At 39.9% G+C, this 25,351-nt stretch overlaps 1 protein-coding gene across 1 annotated transcript; it reads left to right on the top strand.

Annotated features, from left to right (window-relative positions):
* Window positions 1-88: 88 nt before the first annotated feature.
* Window positions 89-25,351, top strand: C19H5orf22 (chromosome 19 C5orf22 homolog). Its single transcript, XM_004059000.5, has 9 exons — window positions 89-290; window positions 2,100-2,245; window positions 3,564-3,713; window positions 6,074-6,503; window positions 8,764-8,826; window positions 9,097-9,218; window positions 13,474-13,540; window positions 19,139-19,278; window positions 23,322-25,351. Exons 1-9 carry the CDS (start codon window positions 210-212, stop codon window positions 23,449-23,451), a joined length of 1,329 nt encoding a protein of 442 aa, XP_004059048.1. The 5' UTR covers window positions 89-209; the 3' UTR covers window positions 23,452-25,351.

Consider the following 25,351-nt stretch of genomic DNA (forward strand, 5'->3'; position numbering starts at 1 on the left):
CGTCAACGAAAGCGATGGACGTCTACACCAATCGTCAGCCAAAGACTCTTTGGAGCTCGCGCCCCCTCCCCCTACATCCTCCAATCCGAAAACGCAACCGGGTGAGGGAGCGCTTCCGCTCGGAGAGAGCTGGCCGGGTTGAGGCGCCGGCTTCCCCGGGTCTTCTCCAGCTGCCACCGCTTTACTGCAAAACTGACGGGCGCAAAAACATGAGTGACTCCGCGGGAGGGCGCGCTGGTCTCCGGCGTTACCCCAAGCTCCCAGTGTGGGTGGTGGAGGATCATCAGGAGGTGAGCGGACGGCAACAGGGCTCTGGGGCAGAATCAGCGGAAGCCCTGACGCTCAGAGGGCCAAGCAGAGGGCGCAACCTTAGCATCGGAGGCCAGAGAGTTAACCAGAGTTAAACTGCCCTATTCCGTTGCTGTGGAGAGGACCCCAAAACAGCTAACTAGGAAGAATGAGAACTGACATTTATGGGCGCTTCCTACGAGTCGGGGCAACTTATTTACCTCGGTTTGCCCCCAAATCCCAGAACCAAACAAAAGGTGGCATCGGGATTCGAAACCGGACAGTCTGGCTGCAGAGCCCTGTGTCCTTAACCTGCAGTTAACTCTGGCTTCCAGGTGTCTCCTGGAATCGCCACCACAGCCCTGCTGTTTAGATGGGAGGCTTTATGCTTGGAACGTGGGCTCTGATCTGAAATGGGGACAGTAATCGTAGGACTCACAGGGCTCTTAGGAGTATTATTGTGTGCATACTGTTTAAAAAAAATTTTTTTTTTCTTTTTTGAGACGGAGTCTCTCTCTGTTACCCAGACTGGAGTGCAGTGGCGCGATCTCGGCTCACTGCAACCTCCGCCTCCTGGGTTCGAGCGATTCTTCTGCCTCAGCCTCCCGAGTAGCTGGGACCACAGGCACGCATCACCGTACCCAGCTAATTTTTGTATTTTTAGTAGAGACGGGGCTTCGCCACATTAGCCAGGATGGTCTGAACGTCTGACCTCACGTAATCGGCCCCCGCCGGCCTCCCAAAGTGCTGGGATTGCGGGCGTGAGCTACTGCGCACAGCCCATATTGCGTAAAAAAAAAAAAAAAAAAAAAAAAAAATTTAACACGGTGCCCTGCATAAATAAACACTAAAAGGGGTTTCCATGTTTATGGCCGTGCTGATTTACAGTAACCGAATTGGTGTCTTAATCTAGACTTTTCCAAGTCAACAAAGGAGGCCCATGGATCTAATAAATATGTTTTAAAGTAGCATCAGTAGGCTTGAGATGGGAGGCAGTTCTCTGGATGTTAAAAAAGAAGAGGGATTTACTGATGGTGACAGCTAATAGGAGAGGAAGATAGGTTTCTCAGGACCTGGATATAGTGTCTATGACCTTGAGAGAATGAGAAAGCCTAGGTTAGACGGTGCTTTCAAATTAGATATTAAACCTAGAATTAGAGAAGAGGTAAGAGGAGAAATGGCCTTTACAGACCGCCTAGCCCAACCCCGCCATTCTAAAGGTACCAAAAAGACCCTAACCAGCCTGGACAGCAGAGCGAAATCCCATCTCTACAAAAATAGAAGTGAAAAAATTAGCTGGGCGTAGTGGTGCGTGCCTGTAATCCTAGCTACTCAGGAGACTGAGGTGGGAAGATCGCGTGAACCCAGGAGTCCAAGGCTGCAGTGAGCCATGATCACACCACTGCTTTCCAGGCTGGGCAACTGATAAGACCCTATCCCTTTTTAAAGTAAAAAAAAAAATACTTTGAGACCTAGGGTACCTTGAACACCTAGTTAATGTTAGAACAGGCATTAAGCCGTAGTTTGTTCCTGAGCCCCAGTCCTGGTCTGTTTCCCCACATGACCTGTTGAGTTCAAGGGGGCAGCAGGAAGGCAGCTGGAGATGCAGGTTGGAAGTTCTCAGGACAAAGTAATGCTTGAGATTATCATCTGCACCATCTACAGTAAACAAATTTTATGTTTTTCCACTTTACAGCAACATAGTATGCTTTCAATTATGTGCATTATTTAGCATTGTTTTTCAGTCTGCAGTTGAGAGTGTGCTCATGGTTTCAGTGTTAATTCTTATTGTGTGCCTGTGTCTTTTACAGGTTCTACCCTTTATATACCGGGCCATAGGCTCAAAGCATCTTCCTGCCAGTAATGTAAGTTTTTTACATTTCGACTCACATCCAGACCTCCTTATTCCTGTGAATATGCCAGCGGACACCGTGTTTGATAAGGAAACACTCTTTGGGTAATATGTGATTTTATTCATGGTCTTTTGTGTTTGAAGTACAATTTGCAGTAGATAACAAGCAATTATAGGAAATAGACTTTGCTAAACTCATGGGTTTGGGGGTTTTTTGTTTGTCTTTTTCATTTTATTTAGAACAAGTGTTGACAACTTTCTTAAAGAGCCAGATTAGCAAATATTTTAGGTTTGCTGGCTATATGGTCTCTGTTGCAACTATTAATCTTTGCCTTTGTAGTGTGAAAGCAATCACAGGCACTGTGTAAACAAATGACAGTAGCTGTGTTCCAATAAAGCTTTATTTACAATCTGGGCATGGTGGATGAGCCTGTAGTCCCAGCTACTCAGGAAGCTAAGGTGGGAAGATCACTTGAGGCCAGCAGTTCCAGGCTGTGATCAAAGCCTGTGGATAGCTGCTGCACTCCAGACTGGGCAACATAACCAGACCCCATCTCTTAAAAGAAACAAACCAAAAAAACTTTGTTTACAAAAACAGTCTAGCCAATGTTCAATCCTTTTAATATTTGCCTTTACAGAGACCATTGGATTCTCACGTCTATTTCTGCATTTAGTCCATTGCCATATGTTGTTTTGGTTGAAATATATGATGAAGATTCAGGCTTTCACGGGCATGTAATTGGAAAAGGAAAGAATATTTTGATAGCCTTTTCAGATAATTGTGAATATTCTTTGATAGTGCGCCAAAACTTGAAAAGTAGTAGTTTATTAAAGCTTATTTGAAATGTAGAATTCAGCAATTCAGTATCAAGTGTGAATAACCATAGTTTCTTGACCACTCCTTTCAAGATAAATGGTGTTCACCTCGAAGTTCAATCACAAGTGCTTTTCCTTGAGACAACTGTTATGCTTCAAACTATGTAGCAGGAGAGCTTTCTGTGCATTTCTCATTTTGCCACACATAATATTTAAAAATGTATACTCAGGATGGAAATTTAATAAAATCAAGATGTTCTCGAATGAGACTTTTATATTTATTTATTTATTTATTTTGGCAGTGGTTGGTAATGAAGAATATAGTAACTACTAACAGTTTGGTGCTGCTGCCTTAATTAATGTTGGAACATCAACCCACCAGTGCCTTTGCACCATCTTTGCAAATGTCAGTAAATGAAAACAGGAAATAATACCTTAGTATTTTCATGAAAATAGTTTTGTAATAGTGATGTCCCTGAAAAAGTCTCAGGAACCACTCTAGGGACCACACTTTGAGACCTGTGGTCTTAAAATGTTGTGGATAAAATTACACTTGGGAAAAAATAAAAATAAAAGTTTTAATGTTGTCTCTATGTTTCTTTTCCAGAGAATTAAGTATTGAAAATTGGATTATGCCTGCAGTTTATGCTGGCCATTTTTCACATGTAATATGGTTTCATCCCACATGGGCTCAGCAAATCAGAGAGGGCAGACACCACTTTTTAGTAGGCAAAGACACTTCTACCACAACAATCAGGTAATTTCCTCATATTTGTGAATATGGAAGTGATTGAATGTTTCTATCTTATTTTGGATTCCTATAATTTCATAAGTCTCTGCACACAAATAGGGTCAGATTAAGCCTCGACTTCTCCAAAGAGTTCTCAAAACACGAAGAACAAACTTTTAAGTCTCTTGATATTCTTCATGTACCATTTATATTTAGTTGCTGGTCAAATTAGATTTTGAATGTGATCATTATCCTCTGGAATTTGGGCTTCATTGGTGATTAACTCCTTAAGCCATTGAGGTGTCTTATAGATGTATATATTCAGTAGTACATTTTACTGTTTCCTGTCAATATAACTGTTGTCTGCTGAATTTGCCGCAATGGCTCATGCCTGTAATCCCAGCACTTTGGGAGGCCGAGGTGGGCAGAAGACGAAGTCAAGAGATCGAGATCATCCTGGCTAACACGGTGAAACCCCGTCTCTACTAAAAATACAAAAACAAATTAGCCGGGCGTGGTGGCGGGCGCCTGTAGTCCCAGCTACTCAGGAGGCTGAGGCAGGAGAATGGCGTGAACCCAGGAGACGGAGCTTGCGGTGAGCTGAGATCATGCCACTGTACTCCAGCCTGGGCAACAGAGCGAGACTCTGTCTCAAAAACAAAACAAAAAACAAACAAACAAAAAAACAATAATTAGCAGTGAAAGGGCAAAATTATCTCACTTTGATTTTTTTATAAATCCAACTGCTGAATAAGTAGATTTGGGGCTTTAATTTTGTTTATAATATAGTTTCAGATAAGTACTTAGTCTAAAGTAAATTACAGTATCCTCTGACTTGAGATAAATGTGCAACTGTTTTTATTGTATAAGCTATTTAACAGTGTTTTGTGTATCTTGTGATACTATAATACTTTTAGAAATATCAACATGTTCTTGACTTTAAAATTCTCTTGTGATGGGATAAATATTTTAAACAGTATAGCCATAACTTTCTAGAACCTTAAGGATAATGGAGTGAAATGGTAATACGTTGAAAATCAGATAGTCTTCCTCATTGAAAATGATACTTTGTTTCTAATTTATTCTTAATGATACAATTAACTTTTGTAGTATATATTCTTGTCGTTTGCACAAATAGCTTTGTTGTGATATATGAAAATTGTATTTATTTCAGATATAATTCAAAAGAAATAATTAAGACTCAGCATATAAATATTGTACATATTACTACTGGTATATGTGAAATAGTAGTAGGGTTTTTATTGAGTACTTCAGTGAGTAGGCCTGATTTAACCTACAAAATCAAATGATTTTCAGCAATCTGACACACATTTGAAACTCCATGTGTGATTAACAATTTTGGAAGATTTTGATTCATGACTTTGGTTAATCCTGCAAGTAAAAATGTATGGAAGAGACACATATACATGTTGGTGTGCAGTTTGACAAATACTTGCATGTTTGTATGATAGGAACATGGGAGAACTGCTGTTATTAAAAAGAATATTAATTTAGGTTGGGGGATACAGCTTCATCTTAGGGTTGTACAGTTTTAATAAGCTTGGACATTAGTTTTACTATGTCATTAATCTATTTTTGGAAAATAGCTTTTACAGTTTATAGCTGTGTATGCTGGGAGAGGTCAAGTGGGAAATAAATATTAACCATGATTTTAGGTGGGTAAGGCATGCCTCTAGAAGAAGTATTTGGCTTCACTGTTTGAAGTATTTACCAAGTCACCTTTCATATTGAAAATATTATGGTTATGTAGAAATTAACAAAGCTCTAAAATATGTCAGGGGGAGTTTCTATTAAGAGAAATTATTTCCAGATGAAATTTTTCTCTTCCATGATTTTTTGGATAAAGATTCAGCTGTTATGAGAGAGAACAAAGGAACACTGGCTTAAACAAGAGAGTTTATTCTTATATTAGAATTCAGTGTACACAGTCCAGGCCTATGTGGCAGTTCTAGAGTTTGGGGAACCCTAGTTCCTTCTACCTTTTTGCACCACCGTCTCTAGAATATTGCCCTTGTCCTTATAGTCTAGGGTAGCTTGCCACCTCTGTGTTCATATGCCAGTCAGCAGGGAACAGGAGAGCAAAGCTCTGTATGCTTTTCTTCCATTCACAACCACTGGCCTTAATTTAATCACATGGCCACACCAGGCTGCAAGGCAGACTGAAATGTAGTCTTTATATGGGGCAGCTGTGTGTCCAGCTAAGAATTTGAGGAATGCTATTTCTACAGAAGAACAGGAAGTATAAATACTAGAGACTGCTCTCAGTTTTTGTCAAATAGGTCCGTTCTTATATTTCTGCCATACCATAGTGAAATGTCAACTGATTTGCCCATTCTTCTTAAAAATCGTTTTTTCCTCTGATTCAGGGTTACAAGTGCAGATCATTACTTCCTAAGTGATGGTCTGTATGTACCTGAAGACCAGCTAGAGAACCAAAAACCTTTACAGTTGGATGTAATTATGGTAAAACCTTATAAACTCTGTAACAATCAAGAAGAAAACGATGCAGTGTCTTCTGCTAAGAAACCAAAGCTAGCCCTGGAAGATTCGGAAAACACTGCCTCTACTAACTGTGACTCTTCTTCAGAAGGACTGGAAAAGGACACAGCAACACAGAGAAGTGACCAGACTTGCCTAGAACCATCATGTTCATGTTCTTCTGAAAATCAGGAATGCCAGACTGCTGCCAGCACTGGGGAAATTCTGGAAATTTTGAAGAAAGGGAAGGCATTTGTTTTAGATATTGACTTGGATTTTTTTTCAGTCAAAAATCCCTTCAAAGAAATGTTCACTCAGGTAAATAATTGTATTTTTAACACATAGATCTTGAGAATTGTATGGCTTTTCTCTAGATGAGGAACCAGCAAACTCTTTAAACAGCCAGCTAGCAATTATTTTAGGCTTTGGGGTTCACATTCTCTACTAATACCCTTTTCTGTTGTTTTCTAAACCTTTTAAAGTTGTATATACCATTCTTAACTTGAGGGCCATACACAAACAGGCTATAGGCTGTGGATTGCCAACTCCTGCTCTAGATAGTATTCATTATTTTGCGTTTATTAATTGGGGTAATGTATACATGGGTGATGGATAAAAATTAAGTCATACAGTACAGGTATGTACAGTCAGCCCTCTGTATCCGTGGGTTCTGTATCCCTGGATTTAACCAGCCACAGATAGGAAATATTCAGAAAAAATAAAAAACAACTAGAAATAACAATACAAGAGTAAAAAATAATACAAATAAAAAACAATACAGTATAACTATTTACATAGGATTTACACTGTATTAGATACCACAAGTAATTTAGAGATGACTTAAAGTATATGAGAGGGTATGCATATGTTATATGCAAATACTATACTATTTTATGTCAGGGACTTGAGCATCCACAGATTTTGGTATCCACAGGAGGTCCCAGAACCAATCCCCCACGGATACCAAGGGACAAGTGTACATTGAAAAACAGCACTCTCTTATCCCCATTCCCTCAGTTCTTTGCTTCAGAAACAAATAAGGTGATCAGTTTCTTGTGTATCTTTCCAGCGATATTCTATATATAAATCCTGTGTAACAGATTATTCCTTAAACAGTGATGTGCCTGATTACTCACCTAAATATTTGTAATAAATATTTGTAATGAAAGTTTCTAGAAGGTTACATAAGAAATTCAGTGGCAGTTATTCCTTTTAGAGTGCTATCAGGAAACCTGGGAACACAAGGATTTGTATAGCCTAAATACCCTTTGGTACAATGGACTTTTTAAAAAGCATATATTACACTTTATTATTTAGTAGCAATTTTTTAAATATCATTAGGAGAGACAGATGTTCATCTTTTTTTTTTTTTTTAAGAGCATGTTCAGGCTGGGCATGGTGGCTCATGCGTATAACCCCAGCACTTTGGGAGGCCAAAGCAGGAGGACCACTTCAGCCAAGGAGTTTGAGAACAGTGTAGGCAACGTAGCAAGACCCCATCTCTATTAAAAAAAAAAAAATTTTTTTTCAATCTAGCCAGGCATAGTGGCACGTGCCTGTGGTCCAGCTACTCAGGAGGCTGAGATGGGAGGATCACTTGAGCCTGGGAGGTCAAGGCTGCAGTGAGTCGTGATCGCACCCCTGCACTCCAGCCTGGGTGACAGCGAGACCCCATCTCATAAAAAAGAAGCATGTTCAAAAGTTAGGGGAGTTAAGTTCTGTTGTTACCTCTACTGCTTATTAGCTATATGATCTTAGGAAAATTACTTAACCTTTCCAACCCATAGTTTCTTCAAGTATCAAATCAGAATAATAATCATACCCAACTCAGGATTGTTATAATGAATAAAGCACTGAAGATAAGCCACAACATTGTGCTTAATGAATTTTAGCCCTTGGGTATAACCTCTTCCTGAGAATACTCCTAAATAGGATTACTGGGGCCAGGTGTACCCACCTATATCATGGATCCATGTAGCTGTGCTAAACAAGGGGAAACATTATCCTACAAAGTTTGTATAGCAAGCCTCTTTCTCCCCTTGTGTGGTGCCTCCTGACCGAGGTTCTATGTCTTTGACATTCTACCTCCAGTATTGCCTTTGTACTTCAGAGTTCTCTTCTGTTGTTAGAGAAATGGCTGCAAAGTGAACATAGGGAGTTCTTTGTTGTTGTTATTAAAGGTATGTATATTTCCTGTAAACAGCTAAGGCTCTTTAGATCCTAGGATATGGCATTTATATAGCAGAATATTATTTAAAATATTTTCATCTCGTGACCCATTAGCCACCAAGTATGCTTCCTTAGGTAATTTTTACATAGTATTACCATGCCCAGCTGGATAGAGTTGCCTTGAAGAAGTGATATTTACAATAAAACAAAATTTTACAATATTTACAATAAAATTATTACAATAAAAATCTGAAGTATACATTTTGCCTGATTCTCCCATACATACCTTTAAATAATTATCTAAGATGTTCTTGTATCACAAGGAAGGTTGTCTCTTCCTTAAAGCATATCATTAAAAAATTTTCATTTTTTTTTTTCTGGTATGTGGATTTTTTGTTTTGTTTTCCAGGAAGAGTACAAAATCTTACAAGAGCTGTACCAATTTAAGAAACCTGGCACCAACCTAACAGAGGTATCCTCCATTTGTTTCTTTGGGGTTTTATTCATTTATCATATAACTAATAATATCTTGCAAATTACCACAGTGATCTCAAAGACTGCTCAAAGTATGTGTGTGTGTGTGTGGGTGTGTGTGTGTGTGTGTGTATGTATTGGTGAAGCCCATGGTTAGTACTTGAAAATTATGTTTTAACTAATAGAGCCAAGTTTTTTTTTGTAATGGGATGTTGCTTATTTTTTGAAAGAATAACTATATAATCTCAGCTTTTCGATGTATTTAAAGGAAGATTTGGTAGATATTGTTGATACTCGAATTCATCAATTAGAGGATTTAGAAGCCACTTTCGCTGATTTGTGTGATGGTGATGATGAAGAAACGGTACAGAGATGGGCTTCAAACCCTGGGTAAGACTCTCAAACATTTTTCCCCCAACTCTACTAACTTTCAGTCCTAGATATGTTCCTAAATTTGCAAGATACATTGCTTTTAAAAAAGTAGTATTCAGCTACTTGGGACACTGAGGCAGGAGAGGATCACTTGAGTCCAGGAGTTCCAGACCAGCCTGGGTAATGTAACAAGACCCTGTCTCTAAAAAAAGGTTTTTTAATTAGCCAGATATGGTGGCACCTACCTGTAGCCACTACAGCCACTGCTCCCAGCTACTTGGGAGGCTGAAGTGGGAGGATTGCTTGGGCCAAGGAGTTTGAGGCTGTAGTGGGCCGTGATCATGCCACTGCACTCTACCCTGGGTGACAGAGACTTGTCTCAAAAAAGAGAGAAAAAAAAGAATTAGTATTAAATTTCAACAGTAGAGTGTTTTCTGTGTACCCTTTATCTAAGATTTTTCCTTGCCTTATCTCATGTACTCCTTACAACAGTCTTATGGTTTTATTATTATTATGTCAATTTTATAGATGAGGAAACCAAGGTTAAGTAAATTGCCCCAAGTCACATAGTAAGTGGGCATGTTTTTAGTCTTTGTATGGTAGCTGCCCCTAAATATGAGATACTATACAAGGTCTTAAAGAGAATTAAAGATGAGTAGTACATAGGCATTCCCTGTTCTGAGTAGAATAAGAAAAAAATACTAACCTAACAACAGAAAAGTAAATTACTTGACAAGTAAATTATAATGCGAAAACTTGGCTGGGCGTGGTGGCTCACGCCTGTAATCCCAGCACTTTGGGAGGCTGAGGCAGGCAGATCACGAGGTTAGGAGATCGAGACCATCCTGGCCAACACGGAGAAACCCAGTCTCTACTAAAAATACAAAAAAAAAAAAAAAATTAGCCGGGCATGGTGGTGGGTGCCTGTAGTCCCAGCTACTCGGAAGACTGAGGCAGGAGAATGGCGTGAATCCAGGAGGCGGAGCTTGCAGTGAGCTGAGATTGCATCACTGCACTCCAGCCTGTGGAGACTGGACTTTTTTTGAGACTCCGTCTCAAAAAAAAAAAAAAAAAAAAAAAGCGAAAACTTAGCTTCTTTTAAGGAAAACCCAAACACAAGTGGAAGGGTATTTTCAATCTCTTGACGTGAAGGAGCAGTATTTGAAGGCTAGATTCTCCATCAGGTCATTTATTTGACTGACTGTTCATATTACCTTGAAAGAATGGAGAGAGAAGTTCTTTTTGAGTGAAAGCCTTTGGTATTGAAGCTGGAGTGAAAGAATATTGACATAAATATTACAGTGATTTTTCTCTAAAATAATTCTTAAATCATGTAATCTCAAACAGCCAGAAAACTAAAATAAAACCATCAGACAAACTTTTTGTCCCCATGAGCATAGGAAAACCAGAACTAGCTTATTTTGAAACTAATCTCCCACCAACTGTCATATTATTCTCTCTGGTGTAAACAAAAGAAAATCACTTGTAAGGTAGCAAGATAAAATGGGAAATTAGAATCAATAGTACTTTAGTCCAGAACATGAACAGCCACTAAGATTTGTCATGTTTTGGTTATTAAAAATAATTCAGCAGATCTCTAGAAGAATATGGAAAAAGCTGAAACAGTGGTTGCCTCTGGGGAGAGGAATTCTATGGCTAAATGATGAAGTATGAGTGAGAAATTACTTCTTTTGCTATGTGCACGTATTATCTATTCAAAATACTCATTGTAATTTTTACTTAAAATATTCAGAAACATCCCTAAAATGTAAACATCATAAAGCTTTAATTATTGACACTAACAAAGCAGTGATGTGGAAGAATAATTCACAGTAATATTAATCACATCAGTAAGTATTGATTAGGCACTTTAACATCAGTTAATGGCCGGGCGTGGTGGCTCACCTCTGTAATCTGAGCACTTTGGGAGGCCAAGATGGGCAGATCGCCTGAGCTCAGGAGTTCGAGACCAGCCTGGGTGACATGGTGAAATCCTGTCTCTACAAAAAAATACAAAAAATTAGCCAGGCATGGTGGCATGCACCTGCAGCCCCAGCTACTTGGGAGGCTGAGGTGGGAGGATCACTTGAGCGTGGGAGGATCACTTGAGCCTGGGAGGTCAAGGCTGCAGTGAGTTGAGATCGCACCACTGCTCTCCAGCCTGGGTGACAGAGGGAGACCCTGTCTCAAAAAAAGAAAGAAAAAAAAAATCAGTTAATGCTTTTTCCTCTTCAGTATAGGGTTCTAAAATGATTCCCTGTTTTTTGAAATGATAGAAGAGGGAGATAGAAAAATAAGTCACAGGACAGGAGTCTTCCTAGAAATACTGAAAAATACCTATTATTTTGTTATTTCATGAAGTCTCAAGCTAAGTTTAAAACTTCAACATCAACAAAATAGGCCTGGAAACCTTGGAATCCTAAGTCCAGCCCACAGACTTCCGCTGAAACCCACTCTGCCTACTGAGCATGCTGAGTTAGCTCCTCATCACCAGGAGAGAGTTCTATCACAGACTTGAAGATATGATGAGACTGCAACAGTAGTGAGTTTAGACTGTGCTTGGTATTGAAGGGAGAAAAAAATAGCATAAAGGAAAAGTAGATGACACTGAAAGAAAAGCCTCCCCAAACCAACCATGACCCTAAAGAGCCAGACCCTCGGCATGGAGGCTTCACTATGTCTAGGCAAGTGAGGTGGGTGTTAGGGTCCAGAAGCCTAGAAAATGTCATTAATTAAAAGGAAAAAGTAACAGGACAAGTGGGCAAGCAGGCAGGCCTCCATGCCTCCTTTTTTCTTTCTTTTTTTACTCCCAGCAAATTCGTGAATATTTGTGGAGGAGGAATTAAAACACTAGAAGCATTAGCCAATCAGAGCTTCCAAAAGGTCCACCTAAACTTAATACCTTAAAAGCATCAATGTGGCCGGGCGCAATGGCTCACGCCTGTAATCCCAGCACTTTGGGAGGCCAAGGCGGGCGGATCATGAGGTCAGGAGATCGAAACCATCCTGGCTAACATGGTGAAACCCCGTCTCTACTAAAAAATACAAAAAATTAGCCGGGCGTGGTGGCGGGCACCTGTAGTCCCAGCTACTTGGGAGGCTGAGGCAGGAGAATGGCGTGAACCTGGAAGGCGGAGCTTGCAGTGAGCCGAGATCGTGCCACTGCACTCCAGCCTGGGCAACAGAGTGAGACTCTGTCTCAAAAAAAAAAAAAAATGCATCAATGTTATATCAGATGATGTAGGATTTTTCCAATTATAATTGTATTTACTGGCTAGGCCTGGGTTCACACCTGTAAAATCCCAACACTTGGGAGGCTAAGGTGGAAGGATTACTTGAGGCCAAGAGTTTAAGACCAGTCTGGGCAACATAGCAAGACCCTATCTCTACAAAAAGATTTTAAAATTAGTTGGGTGTGGTGGTGTTCACTTATAGTCCCAGCTACTCGGGAGGCTGAAGTGGGAGATTCCTTAAGCCCAGGAGTTCGAGGCTGCAGTGAGCCATGATCACACCACTGCCCTGTAGCATGGGTGGTAGCGAGATCCTGTCTCAATAGTAATAATAATTGTATATACAAATAAACGTGTCCTTAATTTTTTTTTTTTTTTTTTTTTTTTTTAGCTTTCAGGAAACAGCCTTTTTTCATCACAGCATGCTAAAAACACTTAGTTTTCTTGCTAATCAAAATAATTTTTTTTTTTTTTTGAGACAGTTTCACTCTTGTCACCCCGGCTGGAGTGCAATGGTGCGGCCTCAGCTCACTGCAACCTCCGCCTCCTGGGTTCAAGCAATTCTCCTGCCTCAGCCTCCTGAATAGCTGGGATTACAGGCATGCACCACCACACCTGGCTAATTTTGTATTTTTAGTCGAGACAGGGTTTCACCACGTTGGCCAGGCTGGTCTCGAACTCCTGACTTCAAGTGATCCGCCGGCCTCGGCCTCCCAAAGTGCTGGGATTATAGGCATGAGCCACCGCACCTGGCCTCAAAATAATTTTTAAAGTCAGTAGAACTTCCCATTTTTGAAGAAGAAATCTCATTTTCTTGAATGCTCACTTTTAGTCTTTAACACAATATGTAATCTTTTGGGTAAGAAAACAGGAAACATTTATTTCTTAATATTTTAAGATATTTGAACAGCTTTATCTTTTATTTCCCAAGTGCCATATGAAGCATGTTATTATGGTAAATGTTAGTATAATGTATCATTTGCTATTGTCATATTAGTTGTAGTGGTTGTGATGTTTAATTGAGTGGGATGGCTTTTTTCCAGAATGGAATCACTAGTTCCCCTTGTACAGAGTTTGAAAAAACGGATGGAAGTACCAGACTATGAAATGGTAAATATTTTATATTAACATGTAAAACTGACCCTTTGTAAAGACAATTTTCTGGGTAGAAGAATTTGCTTTTTGTTAAAGTGGTTCATTTTTGTTTGTGTTCCTGTGAAGTCTGAAACAATTATTAAGAAAAGAAATGAGTGAAAAAAATACATACATTGAAACAGAATACTGTTTTCCTGAAAATGTCTTCCAGGAAAAACATTTTTTTCTCAATTTTATGTATGAAGCAAAAGTCCTGTGTGTTTTTTGTAATTTTGTCTGTGGTCGGATCTCTCTTCACCAGACAAAAGAAAAGTACACAATTTCTAAAATGGTCCATTTTCTATTGATGAGTATTTATACTGCCTTCTGCCTTCCTTCTTTTCCTCCCTATTTAAAAACTTTTCCGTTTGTAAAAACCACAAGACAAAGAAAAAAGAGAGAGCTGTGACTAGCACATTTTAAATGTGTTAGCTGTTTGTCAACAGGGATCTGAATGCTATGGCCAAAGATACTTTTAGTCATAATTTATTTGTATATCATTTTGCAGTCTTTGAAGCATATATTTTCCCATTTGACCTGGTACTTGAGATGAGAAAGTTATAGCTTAAAATGTTCAAGTGACTTTTCTCAGATTTGATGCCAGGGCTAAGACTTCCAAGTCTCCTTCCTCTTAGTGTGGTCTTTCTCTTACTTCAGTAAGCTGGGTTTGCATATTTTATTTACTTATGGAATACAGTCAGACCACTGTGTTTGACTAAAGTTGAAGTATTGATTTAAGTATTGATTGAATTTATAAGAATTTGCTGATACTCTTTAAAATAAGAGATGTCTATTTTCACACTGCTGATAAAGACATACCTGAGACTGGGCAATTTACAAAAGAGATTTAATGGACTTACAGTTCCATATGATTGGGGAGACCTCATAGTCATGGCGGAAGGTGAAAGCCATGTCTCACATGGTGGCAGACAAGAGAGAGAGCTTGTGCAGGGAGACTTTTGTTTTTAAAACCGTGAGATCTCGTGAGACTCATTCACTATCATGAGAACAGCACAGGAAAGACCCACCCCTACAATTCAATCACCTCCCATCGGCTTCCTCCCACGACATGTGGGAATTGTGGGGGTTACAATTCAAGATGAGATTTGGATGGGGACACAGCCACACCATATCATTCCACCCTTAGCCCCTCCCAAATCTCCTGTTCTCGAATTTCAAAACCAATCCTGCCTTCCTAACAGTCCCTCAAAGTCTTAACTCATTTCAGCATTAACTCAAAAGTCCACAGTCCAACATCTCATCTGAGACAAGGCAAGTCCCTTCCACCTATGAGCCTGTAAAATCAAAAGCAAGTTAGTTACTTCCTAGATACAATGGGTGTACAAGAATTGGGTAAATACAGCCATTCTAAATGGGAGGAATTGGCCCAAAGGGGCAATGCAAGTCTGAAGTCCATCGGGGCAGTCAAATCTTAAAGCTCCAAAACGATCGTCTTTGACTCCATGTCTCACATCCAGGTCACGCTGATGCAAGAGGTGGGTTCACATTGTCTTGGGCGGTTCTGCCCCTGTGGCTTTGCGGGATACAACCCCCCTCCTGGCTGCTTTCATGAGCTGGTGTTGAGTGTCTGCAGCTTTTCCAGGCACACGGTACAAGCTGTCAGTGGATCTACCATTCTGGGATCTGGAGGATGGACAGTGGCCCTCTTCTCACAGCTCCACTAGGCAGTGCCCCTAGGGACTTTCAGTGGGGATCCGACCCCACATTTCCTTTCCACACTGCCCTAGCAGGGGTTCTCCATGAGGGCCCTGCCCCTGCAGCAAACTTCTGCCTGGGCATCCAGGTGTTTCCATACATCTTCTGAAATCTGGGCAGAGGTTCCCAAACCTCAATTCTTGACTTCTGTGCACTCGCAGGCTTGATCAACACCACACGGAAGCTGCCAAGGCCATCCTCTGAAACCACAGCCCGAGCTCTATGTTGGCCCCTTTTAGCCATGGCTGGAATGGCTGAGACACAGGACACCAAGTCCCTAGGCTGTGCACAGCACTGGGACCCTGGGCCCTGCCCATGGAACAATTTTTTCCTCCTAAATCTTCAGGCCTATGATGGGAGGGGCTACCGCAAAGGTCTCTGACATGCCCCAGATACATTTTCCCTATTGTCTTGGGGATTAACATTTGGCTCCTCGTTACTTATGCAAATTTCTGCAGCCAGCTTGAATTTCTCCTCAAAAAATGGAATTTTCTTTTCTTTAACATTGTCAGGCTGCAAATTTTCCAAACTTTTATGCCCTGTTTCTCTCTTAAAACTGAATGCCTTGGCCAGGCACAGTGGTTCACGCCTATAATCCCAGCACTTTGGGAGGCCAAGGCTGGCGGATCATTTGAGGCCAGGAGTTCAAGACCAACCTGGCCAACATGTTGAAACCCCGTCTCTACTAAAAATACAAAACTTAGCTGGGTGTGGCAGTGCACACCTGTAATCCTAGCTACTCAGGAGGATAAGGCAGAGAATCGCTTGAACCTGAGAGGCAAAGGCTGCAGTGAGCCGAGATGGTACCACTGCACTCCAGCTTGGGTGACAGAGCGAGACTCCATTTCAAAAAAAAAAAAAAACTGGATGCCTTTAACAGCACCCAAGTCACCTCTTGAATGCTTTGCTGCTTGGCAGTTTCTTCCACCAGATATGCTAAATCATCTCTCAACTTCAAAGTTCCACACATCTCTAGGGCAGGGGCAAAATGCCACCAGTCTCTTTGCTAAAATATCACAAGAGTCACCTTTGTTCCAGTTCCCAGCAAGTTCTTCATCTCCATCTGAGACCACCTCAGCCTGGATTTCATTGTCCATGTCATTATCAGCATTTTGGTCCAAGCCATTCAACAAGTCTCTAGGAAGTTCCAAACTGTCCAACATTTCCCTGCCTTCTTCTGAGCCCTCCAAACTGTTCGAACCTCTGCCAGTTCCAAAGTTGCTTCCACATTTTCAGGTATCTTTTCAACAGTGCTCCACTCTACTGGTACCAATTTACTGTATTAGTCTGTTTTCACGCTGCTGATAAAGACATACCCAAGACTGGGCAATTTACAAAAGAAAGAGATTTAATGGACTTAGTGTTCCACATGGCTGGAGAGGCCTCACAATCATGACAGAAGGTGAAAGGCACATCTCACATGGCAGCAGACAAGAAGAGAGAGCTTGTGCAGCGAGACTTGTATTTTTAAAACCATCAGATCTCCAGCCAGGCATAGTGGCTCACATCTGTAATCCCAGCATTTTGGGAGGCCAAAGTGAGCAGATCACCTGAGATCGGGAGTTCGAGACCAGCCTGACCAGCATGGAGAAACCCCATCTCTATGAACAACACAAAATTAGCCGGGCGTGGTGGCGCATCCCTGTAATCCCAGCTACTCGGGAGGCTGAGGCAGGAGAATCGCTTGAACCCAGGAGGTGGAGTTTGCGGTGAGCCAAGATCATGCCACTGTACTCCAGCCTGGGCAAAAAGAGTGAAACTCTGTCTCAAAAAAAGTAAATAAATAAAACCATCAGATCTCCTGATACTCATTCGCTATCATGAGAACAGTGCAGGAAAGACCCACCCCCACAATCACCTCCCACCAGGTTTCTCCCATGACATGTGGAAATTGTGGGAGTTACAATTCAAGGTGAGATTTGGGTGGAGATACAGCCAAACCATATAATGAGCAAAGCAAAAGAATATTTTGGTGAAACCTAAGCAAATCCAAGACTTAAACTTTTTTGTTTAACTTTTTTTTTTTTTTCCCTGGGAGCATACATTCAAATTGCCCTGAATAAACACTTCCAAGACTTACACTTTTTAAAAATGGTAATTAAGAAGATCGTTATAAGATACTTAAGGTTTGAAAATGTTTTGAGGCCAGGAGCAGTGGCTCATACCTATAATCCCAGCACTTTGGGAGGCCAAGGCAGGTAAATCGCTTGAGCCCAGGAATTTGAGACCAGCCTGGGCAACATGGCAAAACCCCATCTCTACAAAAAATACAAAAATTAGCCAGGTGTGGTGGTGCACACCTGTAGTCCCAGCTACTTGAGAGGCTGAGGCAGGAGGATTGCTTGAGCCTGGGTGGTTACAATGAGTTGAGATCCTGCCATTGGACTCCAGCCTGGGCAACAGAGTGAGACTTTGTGTCAAATTTAAAAAGAGAAAGAAAATGCTTTGAATTCATACAATATTATCAAATATGTCTGCAGGCAGGTCTGCTTTAATCATTACATTGCATCTGGGTTTTTTTCGTTGGGTGGGTTTGATGTTTTTTGGGGGGCAGGGAATGGCTAGGGCTCAGTCACAGATTATGTAATCCATTATGATATGCCCTACAGCTGCAGAGATAGAACGCTAAATAGTTTTATCATTTTGGCAAAATGAACATCCAGAATTCATCCTTTTATCACACTGACTGATCATTGCCAGTTAAATTGTTGATGTGTATCCAAAGCCTCCAATAAAATATTTGATTAGTGTGTTTTTTCATACTTTGCACTTGTGTACTCTAGGCAAAACTATGACGTAGTTAAGTTCCAGTTTTCAAAACATTAAAGTTAAGGTTGCAAAATGGTAGCATGTGAGCCACTTCTAACTTTCAGGCAAGTTTAGTTTAGTGCTAAGACTAGAACATATTCCATTCAAATTTAAAACACATAGGTAGATAGCAGTAGCTTATGGTTATACATAAAGGATACACAAGAAAACAGTTTGGTTAAATAAGGTAGGATAAATATTTTCTCTTGTATCCTCTCAAAGCTTTGAATGTAGTACTAGGTGCACATATAAATATTTAAAAAGTAAGTAAAATAATGTGTTAAAAATGAGATAAGAATATGTACAATTTTTTTTTTTTTTTTGAGATGGAGTTTCGCTCTTGTTGCCCAGGCTGGAGTGCAATGGCACGATCTTGGCTCACTGTAACCTCTGCCTCCCGTGTTCAAGTGATTCTCCTGCCTTAGCAGGAGAAGCTGGGATTATAGGTATGTGCCACCACGCCCGGCTGATTTTGTATTTTTAGTAGAGACGGGGTTTCTCCAGGCTGGTCTCCAACTCCCGACCTCAGGTGATCCGCCTGTCTCAGCCTCCCAAAGTGCTGGGATTACAGGCATGAGCTACCACGCCTGGCCTCAACTTTTTAGAATCTAGATGAAATGGATAATTTGATAGAAAATGTGAATTACCAAAATTGACCCAAGCCTAATAATCATAAAATAAAGAAGTAGTTAAAGAATTATTCTAAAAAGAGGCATCTGGCCCAGACAGGCATATAGGCGAGTTCTACCAACACTTCAGAGAGCAAATAACTTTTATGACATAGAAACTGTTAGGGAAAAAATAATCCCAATGCATAAAAATATTAAAAATTAAAAGTTTTTCATATTTAAGGTGTTGGATATCCCAGTTACCCTGATTTGATCTTTATATGCTATTATGAATGTATTAAATTGTCACATGTACCCTGAAAATATGCACATCTCTTATGTATCAATAAAAGTAAAGATTTGTCAATAAGGCCATTAATGATTAAAGAAGCTTATAAAAACAACTGTCATACAGTGTAATTTTTAATTGTCTTATTTTCAGGTTCACCAGGCTGGTTTAACCTGCGATTATTCAGAACTTCCTCACCATATCAGCACAGAACAAGAAATAGAGTGTCTTATTCAATCTGTGCATTATTTACTGAAAAATTTACCAAATCCTACTCTTGTGACAATTGCAAGGTAAGTGTGTTCGGCAGAATAATGGCAAATCAGAGATGTGCACATCCTAATCTCTGGAACCTGTGAATATGTTACATTATATGGCAAAAGGAAATTCGCAGTGTGATTAACTCAAGGATTTTGAGATGAGATTATCCTGGATTTATCAGGTGGGCCCAATGTAATTACAAGGGTCATTAGAAGAGAAAGGCAGGAGGGTCAGAATCAGAGAGTGATTCGAAAATTCTACACTTCGGGCTTTGAAGGTGGAGGCCACAAGCTAAGGAACACAGGCAGCCTTTAGAAGCTAGAAAAGGCCAGGGGACAGATTATCCCTGGGATCTTACAAAAAGAATGCAGCCCTGTGAGCACCTTTATTTTAGGACTTCTGACCTCCAAAACTATATAATAAATTAGTGTTGCTTTAAGCTACTAAGTTTGTGGTGATTTTTTATAGCAGCAGTAGGAAACTAATACAATCTCTAGGTAAATATGATTACTAATAAAATAATACAAAATTTTTTTACCTACTCAGCTCAAAATTTAGATGTTGTATTTTCTCTTCCATGTTTTTTTTTTCTTTTTTTTTTTCTTCTTTTTTTTTTTTGAGATGGAGTTTCGCTCTTGTTGCCCAGGTTGGAGTACAATGGCACAATCTCGGCTCACCGCAACCTCTGCCTCCCAGGTTCAAGCAGTTCTCCTGCCTCAGTCTCCAGAGTAGCTGGGATTACCAGGATGTGCCACCACGCCTGGCTAATTTTGTATTTTTCAGAGAGACGGGGTTTCTCCATGTTGGTCAGGCTGGTCTCGAACTCCCGACCTCAGGTGATGCGCTCGCCTCAGCCTCCCAAAATGCTGAGCTTACAGGCGTGAGCCACTGTGCCTGGCCCTTTCTCTTCCCTGTTAGTGATGATGTGCAAACAACGTAGTTATTGTTATCTTGTCTTTGACATTGGTAATATTCAGATGAACACAAGAATTCTCATTTCTGTGTCTACCAATTATTTAGCTGCTGCCATGTTTTAAATTTGAATATAATTGCTGAATAGTTATAACAATTTAATAATGCTTTCCTGTGTTAATTTTTGGGCTGGTTTTGTATGGAAGTATGAGAATCTAAAGTAAGTACTTTAAGTACTCAGGCTAATAATATGTAATTCATGACAAACATTTTGTAATATCCTTTTATCATTCTGAAATCTCATATAATGTAACCTACCTATATATAATTTAAATATATATAGATAATATTCATAATATACATTATATATAGGTAATGTAGCCTACTATACACATAATACCTATACACATAGGAGGAATTAAAGTAATTGGTAATAGAATATATTAAAATGCCAAACTAGACTCACATATTTAAGAGATGCAGTTAAAAATGTACTGTAGCAGTTATACTACGTGATGTAAATGTAGCAGTTACACATGCAAACAGATACCATGTGTTGACCAGATGCCATGAACAGCACTGCCATGATGACATTTTTTCAGTCATTGAACAGCCTCTTCATAAGGATCTGCAGTTAAAGTCCAGTCTTTCCCCAATTGACAGAGTAGTTGCATTCCTGGAAAATTTAGTTCATATTTAAGCATTTTTTAAAAATACTTTTATATATAAACAAGTGTCCAGTTCTAGGCTGTATTAGTCTGTTTTCACACTGCTGATAAAGACATACCTGAGACTGGGCAATATACAAAAGAAAGAGGTTTCATTGGACTTATAGTTCCACGTGGCTGGGGAAGCCTCACAATCATGGCGGAAGACAAGGAGCAAGTCATGTCTTACATGGATGGCAGCAGGCAAAGACAATGAGAACCAAGCAAAAGAGGTTCTCCTTATAAAACCCTCAGATCTCATGAGACTTACTCACTACCTCAAGAACAGTATGGGGGAAACCACTGCCATGATTCAATTATCTCCCACCAGGTCCCTCCCACTGCAATGGGAATTATGGGAGATACAATTCAAGATGAGATTTGGGTGGGGACACAGCCAAACTATATCATAGGCTCAAAACATTAAAAATCACTTTTTCACTTACATGAGTACTCAATAGACTTTGAAAATATTCAAGACACAGGACAACTATTCATATTGCAGGATGATCCTGCCTGTTGCAAGCCCTGTAGCAGCCCAGCCCTCTTATCCCAGTCCCCTAAATGTCAATAGCATCCCCTATTCATTGCGTCAATCAAAAATGTACTAAGAGATTTTCAAAACACCCTCATGGGAGTAGCTCCCATCAAGAACCACTCTAATAGTGTTTAAAGAAGTCAAAAATTGGCCAGGTGCAGTGGCCTTACACCTGTAATCCTGGCATTTTGGGAGTTGGAGGTGGGTGGATCGCTTGAGCTCAGGAGTTTGAGACCAGCCTGGGCAACATGGCAAAACCGTGTCTCTACAAAAGAACACAAAACATTAGCCTAGGGATGATGGCATGTGCCTATAGTCCCAGCTACTTGTGGAGCTGAGGCTGCAGTGAGCCAAGATCACACCACTGCACTCCAGCCTGAGTGACAAAATGAGACCCTGTCTCAAAAAAAAAAAGTCAAAAATCTTTCCAAAAGTATTGCAATACCCTTTATTTGTTAAGACTTATAAATTGAGTTTTTACATATGACACTTTAAAGTAGGTCTTGCTGAGCATAGTGGCTTACACCTGTAACCCCAGCACTTTGGGATGCCAAGGTGGGTGGACTGCTTGAGCCCAGGAGGTTGAGGCTGCAATCAGCCATGATCATGCCACTGAACAACAGGAAGCTCTTGTCTCAAAAAATAAAATAGGCCTTTTTCCATATGTATATGTTACTATTTAATAAAGTTTCTCAAGCTAGACGTGGTGGCTTACCCCTATAATCCCAGCATTTTGGGAGGCCAAGGTGGGCGGATTACCTGAGTTCAGGAGTTCAAGACCAGCTTGGCTAACATGGTGAAACCCCATCTCTACTAAAAATATATAAATTAGCCGGCATGGTGGCAGGCATCTGTAATCCCAGCTACCTAGGAGGCTGAGGCAGAAGAATTGCTTGAACCCAGAAGGCGGAGATTGCAGTGAGCCGAGATTGCGCCACTGCACTCCAGCCTGGGCAACAAAGCGAGACTCTGTCTCAAAAAATAAAATAAAAAATAAAGTTTCTCTTTATTATTTATTGTGTCTTAAATTTTCGCATCAAGCCACAAAAATAACCTGGTCACTAGAGCATAAAATGAGTTTATCAGTGGTCTTACGGATTATCTCTTTAGGTTTGAAATACTTGTACTAAGGAGTAGGCCAGATAACTAATTCCAGTTCCTTCTATAAAGATTTCTGTGTTGCTCTTCTCACTCTGTCCTCTAGAAGGCTTTATTCACCCTTATCCGGAACCAGGAGACACTGGTTAATCCAGTTGTAACTGGCAGCAGCATTGTAACTGCCCAGTGCAACTCAGGTTGCAGTTGGTAAGTTCTGGAAAGACTCCCAAAATACAGATATCTGCCCCCAACCTTCTTTGCTCTTTTCTGCTTCCTACTGCCTAGGAAAGTAAATCCAACACCAGCACATCGCCACATTTCATTTTGGACCAAGCCATGGATCCTTTATAATTTTGTAGTTAACAAATCATTTTTAGAAATAGGATCCTTTTATCAGTTGGAAAACCTCGACCCTCATCATTTCTAGCCCTAGCACACACATAATAAAAGATGTCCCATCGCTAAGATAATAAGCCCCTGTAATCCCAAGCAACATCTCACTTTCAGGCAAACAGTGGTCTAGCAATCAAGCATTAAGGCGCACACCGCATGTCACCTTGCACAGGTTAATCTCTTTCAGATTTCTTTAAAGGGATAATAATTGTGCCTATTTCATAGAGTTGCTGTGAAAATTAAAGAACATAATTTATGTAAGGTGCCTAACATGGGGTAAACCTTTACTAGCTTTCAATTGATATTAATCCAAAATTCAGCACACCTTAATTTCTGTTTTACATTGAAATGAACACATGCAGCTTTTCCTCACAGTATGATTTTATCCTATGTGTATTTTTCTTCTTTCTCTTTCTCTTGGTTCTAGGTCAAGTCTGGATGATTACTGTCCTTCTGACCAAGTTGACACTATTCAAGAAAAGGTCCTCAATATGCTACGTGCCCTCTATGGAAATCTAGACCTCCAAGTGTATGCAGCAGAGTCTCCTCCATCTTGAAACAAACAAAACATTAGGCTCCTGTTGTACCTTGGTTTAGTAACAGGCCTTTAATTAACTTATTTGTAAATGAGTCTTCCAGAGAACACTGTTTTATATTAACTTTCAGTTGAAATCCTTCAGATATTTTGAATCTCTAAACAACCATTGTCAGTTGTGGAATGATGGTAAATTTTTTGGCATCAAGTCTAATAACCCCAACTGATAGAACTGTTGCTTATCTGTCTTCCTTAAGTATTTTTTAGGGTTTTGTTTGTTTGTTTGTTTGTTTGTTTGTTTTCACTTTTCCTCCAGGTCTATTGGGCTGTATGAGATTCATTCATACTTCATTTATTCATTCAACTAATATTTATTGAACACTTACATGTACCAGACATTATTAAGTGCTGGGTATATGGTAATGAACGGAATAGACAAGGCCCCTGCCCTTTTAGGGGAGACAGATGAGAAGTAAATTACAGGTTATGAGAAATGTTATGAAGGAAAGGATAACAACATACATGTCTTAGTACTTAGGGTATCATGGCTTTATAGGAAAGTAACATTCTCTCTCTTTTTTTTTTTTTTAATTTTATAAAAATAGAGATGGGGTCTCACCATGTTACCCAGGCTGGTCTCAAACTCCTAGGCACAAGCAATCCACCTGCCTTCGCCTCCCGAAGTGCTGGGATTACAGGTGTGAGTCACTGCCCCAGCCAGAAACTAACATTCTCAAAAGCTACTACCAAAAAAACCCCACAAATTTGCCAATCCATGAAAGTATCATAAGAAGTCTACCTTTCCAAGGAATTTGGCATTGTGGCCCTGCTCTTGCCAAATGCTCTCCAGCATTGTTGGTATCAAGGTGGTCTGGTTGAGTAAACTTGACCAAACAAAAATTAACTGTTTTTTGCTTTTCTGTTTTTGTTTTGCTGATCAAAAAAGCCCTTCAGGGTCTTTTGTGCCTCCAGGAGGTCGTTGTAGATATCAGTAATATAGTGCCTAAGTGCCACTTTATTGGCAAGTCTAGATTGATACTTTTTTCAGATAAACCAGCTTTTTATGTAAAGAGTAAGGGAAAAAGTTAAATCTTTAATTCTGACCTGCCATAAATACCCAAAGATATAAACTGTTTTCCACCACCCCCTTCATAACTAAGACATCCTTCCTGAGTCACTCTTAATCATGAAACTTGATTTTCTCAATTGGCCAGTCTTCTGATCTTTAGTATCTCTTTATTTCAGTAATTTTTACCTACCTACTTGATTTATTTTCCTTTAAAAGGTGAAATGACGTTTAAAGAAAAACAAACACCCATCATTCCTCAGTCCCAACACAGCAGTTCTTTTCACTCTTGCTTGTAACTTTCAGGCCTTACCCACATGTGTTCCTATAGAGTTGCATGTAGCTAAAATTATAGTGTGCTGCCTAACTTTGTGCTAATAACCAAGGACACACATTATCATTGCCTCTCAGTGGATGGCACCTGACCCCATTTTTCCAAGGATTCTATTTTCCAGTGAATTTTTGTCACCGAGTTAATTTCCCAAGTCTGATAGCATGAATGCTTATTTGTGCTGTGAAAAGCAGAGCAGCCTGACTCAGCTTTCCATTTTCATAGGATAATATGTGCCAAAAAAGGTTTATTTTCTTGGTAAAATCAGAATTGTAGAATTGTGCTATTTTTAATTTTTAAAATTTTTGGTTAGAGCTTATAGACATTACTTTTATGATTATTTTGCGTGCTAAATAAGTTAAAGGGTATGTTTTGAACTATAGCACTAATTAATGTGTGATCTTAGTATGTTGATAGCTTTGATTTTGTGAGTGGTTTACTAGTCATTTATTATGATTCCCATGAACTCTGATATGATTCATTGTGGTTTTAACTCAGGTTGAATAAAAGCATCCATTTCTTTTA

This window comes from Gorilla gorilla, chromosome 19, assembly GCF_029281585.2.
Source record: "Gorilla gorilla gorilla isolate KB3781 chromosome 19, NHGRI_mGorGor1-v2.1_pri, whole genome shotgun sequence".
NCBI lineage: Eukaryota > Metazoa > Chordata > Mammalia > Primates > Hominidae > Gorilla > Gorilla gorilla.

Bases quoted from the DNA above. Each gene is read 5' to 3' on its own strand.
- C19H5orf22 (XM_004059000.5), top strand. From the start codon at position 210: ATGAGTGACTCCGCGGGAGGGCGCGCTGGTCTCCGGCGTTACCCCAAG. The intron at 3,714-6,073 runs GTAATTTCCTCA...CCTCTGATTCAG, and splicing joins ACTTCTACCACAACAATCAG to GGTTACAAGTGCAGATCATT. The intron at 19,279-23,321 runs GTAAGTGTGTTC...TCTTGGTTCTAG, and splicing joins ACTCTTGTGACAATTGCAAG to GTCAAGTCTGGATGATTACT.